The 18,425-nt window shown below is 46.4% G+C and overlaps 1 protein-coding gene across 1 annotated transcript in view; it reads left to right on the top strand.

The window, feature by feature from the left end:
- The window catches only part of LOC147733006 (discoidin, CUB and LCCL domain-containing protein 1-like), a 250,679-nt gene that overhangs the window by 194,555 nt on the left and 37,699 nt on the right, over window positions 1–18,425 (top strand). The window contains exons 11-12 of the mRNA XM_086957563.1: window positions 6,824–6,916; window positions 7,585–7,675. Coding sequence (XP_086813689.1) covers window positions 6,824–6,916; window positions 7,585–7,675 — 184 coding nt within the window. The remainder of the gene's footprint in view (window positions 1–6,823; window positions 6,917–7,584; window positions 7,676–18,425) is intronic.

The raw sequence follows: 18,425 nt of genomic DNA, 5'->3' as shown, positions 1-18,425 counted from the left end.
CTGGATGTTGCTCTTGATTGGGACAATGCTGTCTGCGCAATTGGTGATGTAGGTGTTGATGTTTCTTACTCCCTGTTTGAGGTTGGTGGTGGTTGCAGGGTTGGAGGTGTTGAAGGCGTTTGCCCAGATGGTCTGAGATTCTGTTCCACCTCCAGTGAGGGGCATTGGTCACCTTGGGGGTGGTGGTGCAGGGACTGGAGATGCTGAAATGGACAATGGAGTGATCCATCAATGTGATGTCTGTGGCATGGCTGTATTTGATACGGTTGCTGGAGGTGTAAATTGGGTCCAGCATGTGTCCTGCGGTGTGTGTAGGGTCGTGGACCATCTGGGTCACTCCGAGGCTGCTCATACTGTTGAGGAGGTGTGTGATGTTTTTGTTGTTTGGGTCGTCGATGTGGAAATTTAGGTCACCGAGGAAGATGTTGTCCTTGGAATCTAAAGCTAGGGACGCAATGAAGTCTGTGATGGTGTTGCACAAGCTGGAGTGCGGTCCTGGGGGTCAGTATGCAAGGGTGCCTCTGATGGTTGTCTTGTCATCCGTGTGGAGCTTGGAGTTGAGCTGTTTCATGGGTGTGGTGGTGTTATCGATGGTGGTGGGACACAGTATGTTCTCTTTGTGAATGATGGCTGTTTCTCCTCTTGGCTTGTTGGTTCGGTCCTAGTGAGTGATTTTATATCCATATGGGATCGCTTTGGCAATGCCCAGGGTGGAGCCAGGTCTGAGTGAGGAAGACAATATCTGGTGCGAGTATGGTGATGAGTTCCATAATTCAGTGGAATGCTTGCATAGTGAGCGTGTTGAGAAAGGTGAATGTGAGTTGGTGTTTTTGTTCAAGTGGTGTCTGTAGTGTGTTCGGGGTGGGGCTGGTGTCTGTGCAGTGGCAGTGGGTGCAGGTGAAAGGTCCTACCATGGAGTGTGGGTCGGCGAGGTGGCAGTGTTTGTTGTAGCATCCGGGGTCGAGGCTGTACAGCTCAAAGATGGTCTATCTTCGGGGGTGGTAGGGCCAGGAATTGTGGCACTGGGCCCGGTCCAGCCGCGGACGGGTTTGTCTTTGGCATGCCTTCCGTGTGACAGGGGCACGTCTGCTGCGCAGTCGTGCTGTGGCCTGTATTAAGTAGGTCCTGGGGTGGGAGGGGCTTCTGTTGCCGGGAAGTTGAGATGAGGGAAAATCTGGTTGGGAAAAGCGCAGCAGGAAAACCCGATCAGTTGCGGTCTCACTAGATCATTCTGGATCAAGCAGGAACTGGAGGCCACAGGCAAGTGGCAAGCAGGGTGTCCAGGTGCCTACTGATGTGGTTGCGCTGCGACCTGCATTAAGTAGGTCGTATGGTGGTGGGTAGGGCTTCTGTTGGCAAGAAGAACGATGAGTGGGAAAACCCAGTTGGGGCAACCCCAGTGGGAAAACCTGGGCAGCTGCGATGTCACTGGATCAGTCTGGAACAAGCAGGAACTAGAGGCCAAAGGCAAGTGGCAAACTCAGTGTCCAAGTGCCTACTCCTACGCCACTACACTGTTCGCAACTGCAGTCTAGGTTGCACCATTCCACTGCACGCCACTCGACTCTGTGCCATTCTGCTCTAACCACTGCACTCTATGTCAATGCATTCTACACTTTACTCAACTGTGCACTTTGTCATTGCACTCTACACCAATCTACTCTGCATCACTTCACTCGTCAGCACTCTGTTCTACTGTGCACCACTGTACACTAAGCCACTGCTCTCTACCCCGTCTACTCTGCACCACTCTATGCCACTTTACTATACACCACTGTTCTCTTCAACACTCTACTCTGCAACAGTACTATGCCGCTGATCTCTATGCCACTCTTTTCTGCACCAATGTACTCTATGCCACTGCACTCTATTCAGCACTACTCTACTGTACTCCACGCCTATGCACTGTACGCCACTGCACGACTCTACTCTACAGCACTTCACTCTATGCCAATCCACTCTAAGCCACTACCCTACACCCCTCCACACCACTCCACTATACTCTGAAACAATCTACTGTACACCACTGCATGCTGCCACTCTACTCCATTCTTAAACCATGCCACTGCAATCTATGCTGGACTCTTCACCTCTGTACTCTAAACTTCTCCACTCTATGCCACTCCACAACACTCTAATCCATGACAGTTTTCGTATCTCCCTCCCCATTCCACTATACTCTACTCTATTATACAAAACACTACTCCATGACACTCTGTGCCACTCCACCCTACGACACTCTACTTCACTCTGCCATTCCACTCTATGACAACCTACTCCGTTCTGTGACACTCTACTCAACTCCCTCTATGCCACTCTGTTACCACACTACAATCTATGCCACTCTACGCTTCTATGCCACTCCACGACACTCTGTCAATCAATCAATCAATCATTGCATTTATATAGCGCACTACTTACCCAGAGGGTCTCAAGGCGCTGGGGGGGGAAGGGGCGGGGGGGGGGGGGATCTGCTACTGCTCGAACAACCAGGTCTTGAGTTGCTTCCTGAAGGCGAGGTGGTCCTGGGTCAGGCGGAGGTGGGTGAGGAGGGAGTTCCATGTCTTGGCCGCGAGGTAGGAGAAGGACCGTCCCCCTGTGGTGGCTCTACGGATGCGGGGGACGGCGGTGAGGGCGTGGCTGTTCGATCGAAGCTGGCGTTTGGGAGCGTAGAAGTTGAGGCGGCTGTTGAGGTATCCTGGGCCTTGGCTGTGTAGGGCTTTGTGTGCGTGGGTGAGGAGACGGAAGGTGATTCTCTTGTTGACCGGGAGCCGATGCAGATCTCTCAGGTGTCCGGAGATGTGGCTGCGACGGGGGATGTCCAGGATGAGTCGTGCTGAGGCGTTCTGGATCCGCTGGAGTCTCTTCTGGAGTTTGGCGGTGGTTCCGGCGTAGAGGGTGTTGCCGTAGTCCAGACGGCTGGTGACGAGGGCCTGGGTGACCGTCTTCCTGGTCTCGGTGGGGACCAACCGGAAGATCTTACGTAGCATGCGCAGGATGTTGAAGCACGACGAGGAGACGGCGTTGACTTGTCTGGTCATGGAGAGGGAGGAGTCCAGGATGAAGCCCAGGTTGCGTGCGTGGTCTGTTGGTTTGGGTGCGCTGCCTAGGGCGGGGGGCCACCAGGAGTCGTCCCAAGCGGCGGGTGAGGATCCCAGGATGAGGACTTCCGTCTTATCTGAGTTCAGTTTCAGGCGGCTGTTCTTCATCCATTCGGCTACCTCTTTCATCCCTTCGTGAAGGTTGGCTCTGGCGGTGGCAGGGTCGTTGGTAAGGGAGAGGATCAGCTGGGTGTCGTCGGCGTAGGAGATGATGTTGAGGTGGTGCTGGCGTGCGATGTCTGCGAGGGGGCTCATGTAGATGTTGAAGAGGGTTGGACTGAGCGAGGAGCCTTGAGGGACGCCGCAGATGACTTCGGTGGCTTCAGATCTGAACGGAGGGAGGCGGACTCTCTGTGTCCTTCCGGCAAGGAAGGAGATGATCCACTCCAGTGCCTTCTCCTGGACTCCGACGTTGCTGAGGCATTGTACTGGGGTACGATGGCAGACAGTGTCGAAGGCCGCGGAGAGGTCGAGGAGGATGAGGGCCGCTGTTTCTCCGTTGTCGAGCAGCGCTCGGATGTCATCGGTGACTGCGATCAGGGCGGTCTCTGTGCTGTGGTTGGCCCGGAAGCCAGACTGCGAGGGGTCGAGGGATCCGTTTGTCTCGAGGAAGGCGGCCAGCTGCTTGTTGACGGTCTCCTCGATGACTTTAGCAGGAAACGGGAGCAGCGAGATGGGGCGGTAGTTTTTGAGGTCGGTGGGGTCAGCCGATGGCTTCTTGAGTAGAGCGCTGAGTTTGGCGTGCTTCCAGCTCTCCGGGAAGGTAGCGGTGTCGAAGGAGGTGTTGATGATGTCCCGCAGGTGGGGTGCGATGACAGCGTCGGCCTTGTTGAAGACGTGGTGAGGGCAGGGGTCGGTCGGAGATCCGGAGTGGATGGAGTTCATCGTGCGGACGGTGTCTTCGGCGCTGATCGGAGTCCAGGCGCGGAGGGTGGTGGTGGGGGGGCGGTGGTTCGTTCGTGGTGTTCGTCGGTTGAGTGCTGAAGCTGTTGTGTATGTCCGCGATCTTGTTGTGGAAGTAGGAGGCGAGGGAGTTGCAGAGGTCTTGCGAAGGGGTGATGTCGTTGTTTCCGGCGTTGGGGTTGGAGAGCTCTTTGACGATGTTGAAGAGTTCTTTGCTGTTGTGTGCGTTGTTGTCCAGTCGTTCCATGAATGCAGTTTTCTTGGTGGCGCGGATGAGTTGGTGGCGTTTCTGTGCCATTCTATAGCACTCTATGCTATGACACTCCATGCCATGGCACTCTCCTTTGCACTACTAACGTTTAGCCATGAATAGCATTCACGCTTGTATACAACATGGCTTAAACACGTTAGCAAAGTTAATAGCTCTTGCATAGGCGAGACCTATTGGCTTTGCCAATGCTTGCTCAACTAGGGCAGAGGCGGTGCATGCAGAAATGGCAGAATTTCTCCAGTTTTGCACCCACTTACCACTGATTGAACGAAAGGTTTTTGCCCACCATTAATGTTCACCTGTGTGTGTCGGGAAGGTGTGAACGTGTGGTGGGGAGATGTGTTGAGAGATGGTAGTGTACGAACTGAATTAAAGGTGAGAGGAGCACTCCTTTTTCACTCAAAAAGTCTCAACTAGCTTTAGCTTTCCTCAATTATACTCCAAGCGTGCTGCTGAGGTAGCACGTATGTCCTAACCGTGCCTAAACTCTGGGAACCTTATCTTAAGGGTATGGAACACTTAACCTCTGCGCACTATTGCTGTTTGCGGAACACCGCTACACATTTATAAATGCTTTAACACTTGTAAGTTTCAAAAAATCTGAACAAAAGTTGGTCCGAATCTAGACTTTGGCGACTTGTCGTTTATGCCCAATGCATTTCGAGCTCACAAGAGCTCTTCGTCGGGCGCCTGTAAACTAAATATAATTTTCAATTAATGGACTCATATATCTTTACAGAACATCACAGTCTTCATTAATATTCAACTCATCACGAATATATTCAGGTAACATTACAACTCAAAATACCCTTCACCAACACCACTGTGTGTGTGAAAAAGTGAAAGAAAACGAACTCACTGAAGTCGCAGCAAGACGAGCTCATCCAAACTAAAAGGAAGAAAATTACGGACTAAACAAACCACAGCTGACAAAGGCTTCCACTGAGACGTTACACCGCTAGTTAACAGAAATCTCGGGAGCTGTCTTACCTTGAACGGTCTACTCTCTTTGCTTAAACACAAAACTTCTGAACACCCGATCCTCACTCTCCTCCTGTGGATGTATGAAAAAACACACGCTCAACACCGGGTTCTGTGACCCTTCGCCGCTTATCTACAGAGTCATATTTAGTTTACAGGCCCCCGACGAAGAGCTCTTGTGAGCTCGAAATGCATTGGGCATAAAAGACAAGTCGCCAAAGTCCAGATTCGGACCAACTTTTGTTCAGACTTTGTATATTTGTGTTAAAATGTGATAACATATTTGACTATCATTATAAAAAGTGAGGATTGATTTTTTGTTAAAACATGTTGATAAATACATTTTTTGAAACTTACAAGTGTTAAAGCATTTATAAATGTGTAGCGGTGTTCCGCAAACAGCAATAGTGCGCAGAGGTTAAGTGTTCCATACACTTAAGATAAGGTTCCCAGAGTGTACGAACTGAAACAAATTCCATGTCAAAGGAGAGAGTGGAAAGACCGTGATGAAGAGGAAGGAAATTAAGTATGAGACATGCAGATGGAGGGGGACAGAAACTGAGCTGGTCTGGAAACCGAAACCGGCCCTGGCAAACTGCTCGGCCGGCCACCCTGAGGGGTCAGAGGGGTGCAGCCAAGCTGTTTGCTAGGGCCGGATTCTGCCAATTTTGTTACAGACACACTCTGGCGGCCCACCATGGAAACGCCCGGTGCCCGCTACGGCCAGTACGGCCCTAGACAGAAAGAGAAATGTGGGGAAAGAAAGGCAAAAGCGAGTAGCACAGAGTGAGCGATTGCAAAGGGAAGTGAAGAGAGAGAGAATGGGAATGACTGAAACATTCAGAGGTACACTCCCATTCCTCAAATCTTTTTACTGTTTGATTGACAGTCTCATTTTTTATTTTTTTGAACGGAAACCTTTTCATTTCTAATTATTCACAACAATGTAGTTTTTAATCTTTTATCTGCTAGTGTATTATATTCAGAGCTAACAGCATTAAAAAAATCAAAAGATCTAACTGGCAAATGTTGTTATATATGTTTGGATGAACTAACAGAAAACAAAACAGACGCACACAGATACTAGTCAGATGGAACAATGGTAACATCCTCAATTACATTGCCATGCCCTTCTTAAAGGGTTGCTTTCCTAGCAATGCTTCTTTGGCCATGACCCTGGGAGAGGCCAGGAAGACTTTTAAAGACCTGTCTGGTGCTTCTTGGGTAATTAGTGACATAACTTGGCTAGAACTTCCAGGCCTGGTTGGGCTTCAGACATGGATTTCTGATCTATGCTGCGGCTGATGCTCTGGTACCCATTCTGGTCAATTCAAGCCTTCATGGCCAAAGATACCCAATGAGTAGGCTAGATGGATGCTAGGGAACCAGGCAAGTGCTGGGGAGAGCTTGGCATTCATCTTAAATGAAATAGAACTTATAATTCCTAATAGCTGCTGTTTGTCAGTGGTCATTTGGAGGTAAGCAATTATCTAAATGTCTCTTGGTGTTTGAGGCCTGCTCTTCCAGGTGTCTGACTTCCGTTCCTTGTTTGTTTTTATGTCTACAGTGTATGTGGTCCCCAGAGAGATTTCCACAGTGAGCAGCGTCCCTCTAGAGCACTCCACTTTCCCCAGTGTTGAAATCCACTTGGATGGAGCAGGTAATGTTGGAATAATATCAGGGCAAAGCGAGTACCGGAGTCAGTTGTAAAACCTTTGGGTATTCAAGGAGTCCTGACCTGTGAAAGGGTTACGATGGACCAGCGGAGTAAGGAGATGCTAGGGACAGGTCATTGACACAAGGTGTGGGACAGTGGGCGGCACAGACCATTCCGATTGATAATGTCAGGCCCAGGGGTGGGTTGGTTCCAAAGGTGGGACAGTGCAGGAGGTTAGACAATGCTCAATAGCAGAGCTGAGAGTCAAAGGGTTGCTAGGCTACGCTTATTTTAACTGGTCCATATCAGCATCTGAAATGCCAAACGTACTGTGGCAAAGTCCTGCATGTCCGACACAGAGCTTCAAAGTTGCTGAGGGTCTTACATGAATCAAGTCCAGGATTTGTGTTTGCACCGTGGTGTGCATAGTCCATGTTCATTTCATGTCACTGTAACAGCACTACAAGTACCAGAATTCAGAGCTATAACCTGGAATGTATTAGCTACTCACACATGGATCTGGGAAACTTGAGTGCTAACATGACCGGCCCGCCCCGGCCCTACCTGTTTTGCAGTCTGATTGTTAGTAGCCTGCTCTCTGTGTGTGATGCTTCTTACTCAGGGGGTAAACAGTAATGTGTTTGTGTTAAGGGTGTGTTTTATCTCTGCAGATCCAGCTCTTATGCTTATTCTGATACTTGTCGGACTTGTACTGATAACAACAGGCCTCATCCTGTTTGGATTCCTCTGCTACAGGAAGAGGTGAGTCCAGTGCCATCCCCGTACCTTTAATGCACGCAGAGCCCAAGCTTATCCAACCTATCCGCTTACTTCTTTTTGCTGAACCGTACTCTCTTCTTAGTCTCCAGCTCTGCCTTTGCTCCAGGAGCTGCCTTATTACCTCTGATTCCACTTGTCTCGATGCAGTTTGTTGATAGCAATAGCCCCAGGGCAGTCCCTCGGCTGGTAGAGCATTCTGGGTCTCGCTTGGAGCACATCACACCTCAGTGCAGTGACCTGCATTGTACTGACTGCCAAGCACTGCCTGGATACTGTTCACTATAGCAGCTAACTCTTCATAGCCCTGCTGTCCAACGCTCTTCACTCTGTAGCAGTGCTTAATTTGAGCCTGTGGTTTCCAGTGCTGTACACCAACACTAATTTGTCAACACCAGGACTTATGACAGTCTGTCACATGGTGGCGCTGTATATCTAACTTCGAGATGAGGACAGCAACAGTTTATTTGTTCAATAGACTGTAAAAATGACTAAAACCGGCCGCTCAAGTCTGAATATTTACACGTGTAGGAGTGTGATGGTTAATAGCTGTGTTGGTAGTGCAATTGATAGCGTTGACAGGGGCAATAGGTGTCACGTGCTGCAGTTGCGTCCTGGCACTTTTTTTTTTTTACAAATTAAGCACTGCTCTGTAGGTTAAAGCAGCACTACATCACCCATCACTGAGCAAGTGAAAATATTCAAGTGCAGGCCTCAGGAGCCTTCCATAAGTGCAGGCCTCAGGAGCCTTCCATAAAAGACAAGTAAGGTAATGCCATGTGACCTCTTCAGACAGTCCTACCCTTTAGCCAGTAGCACATTTCATTTTTTAGGTCGAAGCCTGCATTGCAGGGCATGGCCCTGCTGCAGGGAAAGAGATATTGTGAGCAAGGGGATTTCAGTATGGCCTGAAGCCACGCCCCTTTTTTCCATTGGCAGGCCTCTGGAAACGGAGGCCTGCCATTGGAAAAAGCTCCTGTTTAGCAGATTTGTCTGCTCTGCATCCCGCCTCTTGAGGACTCCATGACCTGCCTTACGGTAGCACGACAATATTTTCAGAAATATTGCCTTGGCAACCATGAGGCAGGTCAGGGAGTCCTGGAGGGGCTGCAATCAGTATAGTGCGCTGCAAGTAACAATTATCACAGCATGAGACCCCACTTATCACAGCATGTCAACAGGCGCCCCAGGCTGCTGGAACACTCAACTATAATTAATGTGCAGTTGAGTGCTCCAGCAGTGTGGGGCGCCTCTCTGCATGCTGTGATAATCATCACTTTGGGGCCTCATGCTGTGATAATTAGGGCGGCATGCTCTATTTGCAGCACTGAACATTTTCAAAGAAGGCGAGGCAGCGACATTCATTGGAGACACTCACCCTCACGCCCTCACCCCCCTCACTCGCCCTCACCCCCTCACACCCCCTGACCCCTCACACACCTCCTCACCCTCACACCCCCTCACTCTCACACACCCTCACTCACCCTCTCACCCTCACTCACCCTCTCACACCCACTCACCCGCACACACCCTCTCACCCTCACACCCCCTCACCTTCACACACCTTCTCACTCTCACACACCCTCACTCTCACACACCCTCACCCTCACACCCCCTCACCCTCACACCGCCTCACACCCTCTCACCCCCTCACACCCCCTCACACCCCCCTTACACCCCTCACCCTCACTACCCCTCAACCACCCTCACCCTCACACCCCCTCACCCTCACACCCCCTCACCCACTCTAACCCTCACACCCCTCACATACCCTCACACACCCTCACACCCCCTCACCCTCTCACCCTCACTCACCCTCACACCCCCTCACCCTCACACCCCCTCACTCTCACACACCCTCACCCTCACACCCCCTCGCCCCCTCTCACCCTCACACACCCTCACTCACTCTCACACCCTCACCCTCACACCCCCTCACCCTCTCACCCTTACACACCATCACCCTCAAAAACCCTCAAAAACCCTCACACACCCTCACCCACCCACCCTCACTCACCCTCACACAGACTCACACACCCTCACATACCCTCACATACCCGCATAGGATAACAAAACATAGCATAGCATAACGAAACACAGCATAGCATAGCATAACAAACAAAAGCAAAGGATAGTAAAAGCACAGCATAAGAAAACAAAGCATAGGATAGCAAAACAAAACATAGCATAACAAAACAAAACATAGCATAGCAAAACACAACACAACACAGCATAGCATAACAAAACACAACAAAACATAGCATAGCATAACAAAACATAGCATAACAAAACAAAGCATAACATAACAAAGCCTAGCAAAACAAAACATATCATAGTAAAACAAAACATAGCATAGCATAACATAACACAACAAAACATAGCAGAATAAAACATAACATAATATAAAACAAAGCATAGCAGAACAAAACATAGCATAACAAAACATAGCAAAACACAGCAAAACTTAGCATAGCATAACAAAACAAACCATAGCATAACATAACAAAGAATAGCAAAACATAGCATAGTAAAACAAAACATAGCATAGCATAACATAACACAACAAAACAGCATAACATAACAAAACATAGCATAACAAAACATAGCAAAACACAACAAAATATAGCATAGCATAACTAAACACAACAAAACAGCATACATAACAAAACACAGCATTGCAAAGCATAGCAAAACATAGCATAGCATAAGAAAACACAACAAAACATAGCGTAGCATAACCAAACACAACATAGCATAGCATAGCATAGCATAACAAAACAAAGCTTAGCATAACAAAACATAGTATAACAAAGCATAGCATAGCAAAACATAGCATAACAAAACATAGCATAGCAAAACAAAGCATAGCATAATAAAACACAACACAACATAGCATAACAAATCATAGCAAAACCCAACAAAACATAGCATAGCATAACAAAGCATAGGATAGCAAAACGAAACATAGCATAGCATAACATAACATAGCATAACATAACAAAACACAACAACACATAGCAGAACAAAACATAGCATAACATAACAAAGCATAGCATAACATAACTAAAAACAAAGCATAGCATAACAAAACACAACAAAACATAGCATACATAACAAAACATAGCATTGCAAAGCATAGCAAAACCTAGCATAACATAACAAAACAAAACATAGCATAGCATAACAAAACACAACATAGCATAGCATAACAAAACACAACATAGCATAGCCTAACAGAACAACGCTTGGCATAGCATAACAAAACATAGCATAAAAAAGCATAGCATAAAAAAGCATAGCATAACAAAGCATAGCATAACAAAGCATAGCATAACAAAGCATAGCATAACAAAGCATAGCGTAACAAAGCATAGCATAACAAAACATAGCATAGCAAAACAAAGCATAGCATAATAATACACAACAAAACATAGCATAGCATAACAAAAAATAGCATAACAATCAATCAATCAATCAAAGACATTTATAGAGCGCACTACTTACCCGAAGGGTCTCAAGGCGCTTGGGGAGGGGGGGGGGGTGCTGCTACTGCTCGAACAGCCAGGTCTTGAGCTTCTTCCTGAAGGAGAGGTGGTCTTGGGTCAGGCGCAGGTCGGTCGGGAGGGAGTTCCAGGTCTTGGCGGCCAGGTAGGAGAAGGACCTTCCTCCTGTTATCGTTCTTCGGATGCGGGGGACGGCGGCGAGGGCGTGACTGGTTGATCGGAGATGGCGTTTGGGAGCGTAGAAGTTGATGCGGTTGTTGAGGTAGCTCGGGCCTTGATCGTGTAGGGCTTTGTGTGCGTGGGTGAGGAGACGGAAGGTGATTCTCTTGTACAAAGAATAGCATATCAAAACACAACAAAGCATAGCATAGCATAACAAAACAAAGTATAGGTTGCAAAACAAACATAGCATAGCATAACAAAACATTGCATAACATGACAAAACATAGCATAACAAAACACAACACATAGCATAACAAAACAGCAAAACACAACAAAACATAGCATAGCTTAACAAAACACAACAAAACATAGCACAGCAAAACAAAACATATAATAGCATAGCAAAACATAGCATATCAAACACAACAAAGCATAACATAACAAAATATAGCATAGCAAAACAAAGCATAGCATAATAAAACACAACATATAGCATAGCATAACCAAACATAGCATAGCATAACAAAGCATAGCATAGCAAAACATAGCATAACATAACAAAGCATAGCATAACAAAACATAGCATAGCATAACAAAGCATAGCATAACAAAAGATAGCATAGCAAAACAAAGCATAGCATAGCAAAACACAACAAAACATAGCATAGCATAGCATAACAAAGCATAGCATAGCAAAACACAACAAAACATAGCATAGCATAACAAAACAAAGCATAGGATAGCAAAGCATAGCATAATAAAACAAAGCATAACAAAACATTGCAGAGCATAACAAAACATAGCATAGCAAAACAAAACACAACAACACATAGCATAACAAAACATAGCATAGCATAACAAATCATAGCAAAACACAACAAAGCATTGCATAGCATAACAAACAAAGCATAGGATAGCAAAAAACATAGCATAGTATAACAAAACAAAGCATTAAATATCAAAACAAAGCATTGAATAGCAAAACAAAACATTGCATAGCATAACAAAACATAGCATAACATAACAAAACATAGCATAGCATAACAAAACACAACAACACATAGCATAACAAAACATAGCAAAACACAACAAACCATAGCATAGCTTAACAAAACACAACAAAACATAGCCTAACAAAACAAAACATATCATACCCTAGCAAAACATAACATAGCATACCAAACACAACAAAACATAGCATAGCATAACAAAACATAGCATAGCAAAACAAAGCATAACACACACAACCACGCACACACAACCACACACACAACCGCACACACAACTATCTATCTATCTATCTATCTATCTATCTATCTATCTATCTATCTATCTATCTATCGCCCGTACTCTGTCTATCTATCTATCTCCCTCACTCTATTTGTCTATCGATCTATCACCCTCACTCTATCTGTCTATCTATCGCCCTCACTCTATCTGTCTATCTATCGCCCTCACTCTGTCTATCTATCTCCTTCACTCTATCTGTCTATCGATCTATCACCCTCACTCTATCTGTCTATCGATCTATCGCCTTCACTCTATCTATCTGTCTGTCTATCTATCTATCTATCTATCTATCGGCCTCACTCTATCGCCCTCACTCTATCTATCTATCGCCCTCACTCTATCTATCTATCGCCCTCACTCTATCTATCTATCGCCCTCACTCTATCTATCTATCTATCTATCGCCCTCACTCTATCTATCTATCTATCACCCTCACTCTATCTATCTATGGGCCCGATTCATAGAAGGAACTTAAGACTCAATCCTAAACTTACTACTATTTTGGTATTCACAGAATGCACTTACTACTTTTGGCATTCACAGAGTGAACTTACTACTTTTGGTATCCACAGAAGTTAGGATTTTGTCTTAAGTTTGTCTTAAGACAAACTTAAGACAAAATCCTAACTTGTGTGAATACCAAAAGTAGTAAGTTCATTCTGTGAATGCCAAAAGTAGTAAGTGCATTCTGTGAATACCAAAATAGTAGTAAGTTTAGGATTGAGTCTTAAGTTCATTCTGTGAATCGGGTCCTATCTATCTAACTATCTAACTATCTAACTATCTAACTATCTATCTATCTATCTATCTATCTATCTATCTATCTATCTATCTTTTGCCCTCACTCTATCTTTTGCCCTCACTCTATCTATCGCCCTCACTCTATCTATCGCCCTCACTCTATCTATCGCCCTCACTCTATCTTGCTATCGCCCTCACTCTATCCATCTATCGCCCTCACTCTATCTTGCTATCGCCCTCACTCTACCTTGCTATCGCCCTCACTATCTATCACCCTCACTCCATCTATCTATCTTTTGCCCTCACTATCTATCGCTCTCACTTATCTAGATCAGGGGTCTCCAACAGGTCGATCGCGAGCTACTGGTAGCTCGCCGAGACCCTGTGAGTAGCTCGCGCCGAGTGCTGCTGAATTTAGTAGCCCTTTGGTGTTGTTTGGGCTATTTAGGCTTTTTTCTGTCTCCTTCTGCCTCCGGCGCCTGCCCTCACCCGAACCAGCTGCTCCGATTGGCTTGAGTTTAGCTGGGGTGGGGGCGGGCTCTCCTGTAGTCTCGTGACCGGGGGCGTGCAGAGTCTCGTGACTGTTTACGCACCCCCCTGCCTTTTCCTCACTGGCACCACACTGTGTGTGAGACGGGCGCCAGTGCCGAGATTAAGCAGGCATGGCAGGGCGGCGCATTGTGGAGCAGCTGGTTTGCAGGTCGAAAGAACTGCTGGGCCCGCGCATAGAACCGTCCACCAGATTAACATCAGGTAAGCCACAACACACTCTTAGTTTAATCCAGGTCCTCCGGCAAAAAGCAGTAAAAGTACACTAAAGTTATTTACAGTCATACCTGCCATGTTCAATGACCCTGCATGGGTCCGCTCTGATGATGCCCACGGCTTCCCCGTTTCATTCCTGCACACCCCTGCCTTTTCCTAGCAGCTGGTTTTCTGGTCATGCAAGCAGGTAAGAACTGCCGGGACCCGTGCGTGTCTTTTTCCTCGTTGCACCGCGCTGCTTGCTTTGTGAGTATGACGGCCTGATATATCCTTATCTGCGCAGATAAGGACATATCATGCCGATGCACTCTTACAGTTAACAGCGCAGTATTACTTCATGAACCCCCCACCTTCTTTCGGATAAGGGGATTGTTCCTAGCGAGCGTGACGTGAGGGACCTTAAATCAGGCAAAACTTTGGTAGAAAAATCAATAGTCAAAGCAAAAGTCTTGTACCGAAAGTGAGATCCAGCCTAACAAGGTTGACCGGAAGATCAAAGTAATTTCGGCAAAATGCACTTTCTCTGGCTGTGAGGAACAGAAGAGAAGGGATTAATAGCGTCGTTAAATTCGACAGTGCAAGTGTCCGAGTTTGTGTGTTAACTCTCTGATTAGGCACCACTTGCAATTGGCCATCTGTGATCTCTGCCAGGGCTTCCCCTTTGCACAACACTTTCACTATAAGGCCTCGCAGTAGTTTCTCCGAGTCTGCACTCTCGCTCACAATGACTTATCATCCCTGCCCCCTCTCAACACCCCTCAGTATTTTTCACTCCAACTTTTTATTTTTGGTAATTACATTTCAGTACCCTGCGTGAACTGAATTCCTTGTTATTCGTTTTTTATTGGAAGGGGTCGGGCCCCAGAGCTGGCTCCCTAGCTCACTGAAAGTTATTGTTTCCACATCCACAGTGATGGAGGCACAGAGTGCAAGGGCGGGACCGCGCCACTGGGGGCCAGTCCGGGGGCTGCTCCACGCTGAGAAGGTGATGGGATGTGTGGGGGCTGGAAGGAAAGCGGTTCTTTTCTGATGCTCCTGCAAGAAGAGGATGGGGCGAGAGTGAGGGCGGAAAGGGATGCTTTTCTGTTGCTGCCCTTTCTTTAATACCACCTTTCTACAGGGTTTACACTCCCGATTATAAGTGGTGATACTAGCCCTCCAGGGGTCTCCAACCTTTTGTGTATACTGTAGTTAGTGGTCATCACTATTCATGTACAAACACATGGGTGAGGTTGTTGCAGCAGTAGATTCTTTGGCTTCTACACCCCTGGTGATGTTATAGCAGCGTTTACTTTTACCCAGTCGAGGTGCTAGTAAGGCAGGTGTGTCCATCATCCGCTTGCTATGAACAACCCCCTTATCCGAAAGAAGCTGGGGGGATTATTGCTAAGTAACAATGTTTGGTGCAGCCCTCTCGCTGCCAGGTGAAGTGCAGCCTTGTATAGAATCCAGTCTCAGTTGACAGATAACCAGAGCACTGGGACCACATTGGTGGCAGCTGGGGGTGATCCTTCTTGTTGCAAGCAGCAGCACATGCAGTTTTAGGGAACTCAGTGGTGCAGTGAACTGGTGATTAAATTCTGTCTTTGCACCCAAATTCTTCTCAGAGTTTATTGTGGGCCACCATTGCCACCCTGAAACCTTGTTTGGCCCCTCAGTCACACCACACTTGACTGCTTCAGTTTCACTAGGGGAGCAATAGATACCATCTGGCCCTGGTAACAGTGTACTCCTCCTCACCATTCCCGTCCTCCACAGTTCCACTCCGCATTGCCAAAGGCTGCACTGAGTCCAGACTCCAATCCAGACACACCCACCTACAGGCACCAGAAACTGTTCAGTACAGGGCCACCTGAGCCTGCACCTGCTCTACCTCCTCACACAGCTCACAGTCCTTAGCTTTGTCACCACTTTGCACTCACTGGCCACTGTGCGCTCTTCAGGGACACAGGCAGTTCTGTCTTCCCAGCTCTGGCCTCTCCACAGCAGTGAGGCCTTAACCGCTTCATGGTGTTGTGTGGCCACTCGGGATGTTCTATGTTGGTTGTTTTTTGGGCCTTTTGTGGGAAGATTTTATTGGTTGGTGGTCTGTGCCAATGCTTGCACACATGCAAAGTTGTTTCTTTCCGTGTTAATGTGTTCAAACCACAGTATGGGGCCCATGGGCTCTGAAGAAATAGGCTTAACGTCAATGAAACTGGGCGAGGGAGGTTGCTCCGAAAAATGCGCAAGTTGCTTGGGGTTTAGTAGCTCACGGCGATTTTCACTGACCAGAAGTAGCTCTCACTACGCAAAAGGTTGGAGACCCCTGATCTAGATACTGATCGCCATCACTCTGTCTAGCTATCTATCGCCCTCCCTCTATCTATCTATCGCCCTCACTCTATCTATCTATCTATCGCCCTCACTCTATCTATCGCCCTCACTCTATCTATCGCATCACCACAGCATTACTCAGCACCACCACAGCATCACTAAGGGGCACAACAACATCACTATGCGCTATCACAGGATCATTGAATGCCACAGCATCACTAGTCGCCACCACAACATCACTCAGCGCCACCACAGCATCAATCTGTGCAACCATTCAACAACAACTGGGTCAAATATGTTCTCTCAATGTTTCAAGCTTTATTACAAATGTCACAAAAAGAGGTTGGTATTTCACTTCTGTTCTTGGATTTTCATCACAATAAAATACACTGAACATATTCTTCACAAAAGTTATTAACAAAAGCTTAAGCTATTGCCATTATATTTTACAATAACTTTTATTTAAGTTTTAATTATTAAAAAAATTAAAAGCCATTGTTATTTGTAATATCAATACATCTAAGTCACGTGAATACAACACATATTGCATTACAAATGCTATAGGTGTCACAAGTTATAACTATTGGCATTGTAAATGACAAAGCTATTATTTTTGCTATTTTCAAAACCAACACATAAATAAAAAATGTGTCATTTACAATACCAATAGCTCAAACTTTCCTAATGCAAGACCTTATGCATTGCAAATGCTTGTTACATCTTGCCCCCAGGCAGCTTTTAGATGTCTTTTGTCGAAGATCTATTATTAACAAAACTTATGACAGTGGACTTTTGTCCAGCCCATTGCTTAACATTGGTCGTCTTTCTTATTAGCTTGCTTCTTATTCAATTAATTTCCTCCTCTTTTTGTGTTTGTCCTGTCCTTGGAGCATAGTTTCTTTTTTATCTTTTTGTTTAGATGACTTGTATCCTTCCACAGCTCACATTCAGGGAATTACTTTTTTTTCTCTTTCTGTACTCCATGGGAGTGCATGCGTTTTCTTGCTCTCTCCCTCATGTGCTGCTTCCCTCTCTCACTCCTCCTCCACATGCTCCATGTTGCTCCCTTCTTCCCTCAGTCCATTGCTTTTCTTCCAGCCCCCCCTTCTTGTCCTTTTTTTACTTTTTATTTCTTTTTTATTTCGCCTTGTCCACCGTAAGCTCCTTCTTTGCTGCTTGTCCCTTCCGATTCTCGCTGCCCCCTCCTGTTTACTTTTCTCCCCATCCATTTCTCCTTTGCTTCTCTACACCCTTTGCGGTCTTTTTATTTTTTTTTAGGGCCTTTTTTGTTTTTGAAGGGTCTGGCTGCTGGAATTTGCCGCCGGCCACTTCTTTTACAAACTGCGCTTCCCCGCCCATATACATTTTTATTTATCATTGGTGTCCACCATCTTGGAACAGAAATTTAAAAAAAAATATCAGCCACGTCATGCTGTGTAGAAGTGGTGATGCATGTGCGCACATACGTCTAAATGCTGGCACGATGTTCGTAAATGCCATCAAGCTTTTTTTCCCCAAGGCTGCACATCATTGGCAAAAATATATATATTTTTGCCAAAAGCATTAGCAAAAGCAGTAGGTCTGGCAGCCAAAAGGCAGGACCTATTGGTGTTGCCAATGCTTGTTCGTTCCAGCAATAGAGTTGTTAGGGTCAAAACACCTCCACTTTATATATCCCCCAAATACATTCTGAGACTAGTAGTTATGTTTTAACATTGTAAAGTGGGCATAAAAAAATCTCAGTACACAAAGTTATTGTGGCTAAAAGCTAGATCCCACGTGCAAGAGACCTATTGTCTAGCCTGAAGAAGCGCATTTGATCTAATACCGAAATTCATATTTTTTGTATTGTGTGTAACAGAAACCGATTTTTTCTTTCCCTGTGAAGGGAACAGCGGCAGATACACTTGTTTTCCCCTTACTGATGCTGTGTGTGTGAGCAGCTTACACAACAGCAA

The sequence above is a fragment of the Lissotriton vulgaris genome, chromosome 2_1, assembly GCF_964263255.1.
Source record: "Lissotriton vulgaris chromosome 2_1, aLisVul1.2, whole genome shotgun sequence".
NCBI lineage: Eukaryota > Metazoa > Chordata > Amphibia > Caudata > Salamandridae > Lissotriton > Lissotriton vulgaris.
Note: the sequence above shows the minus strand (reverse complement) of the source record. Positions and strands in the feature narration are given on the sequence as shown.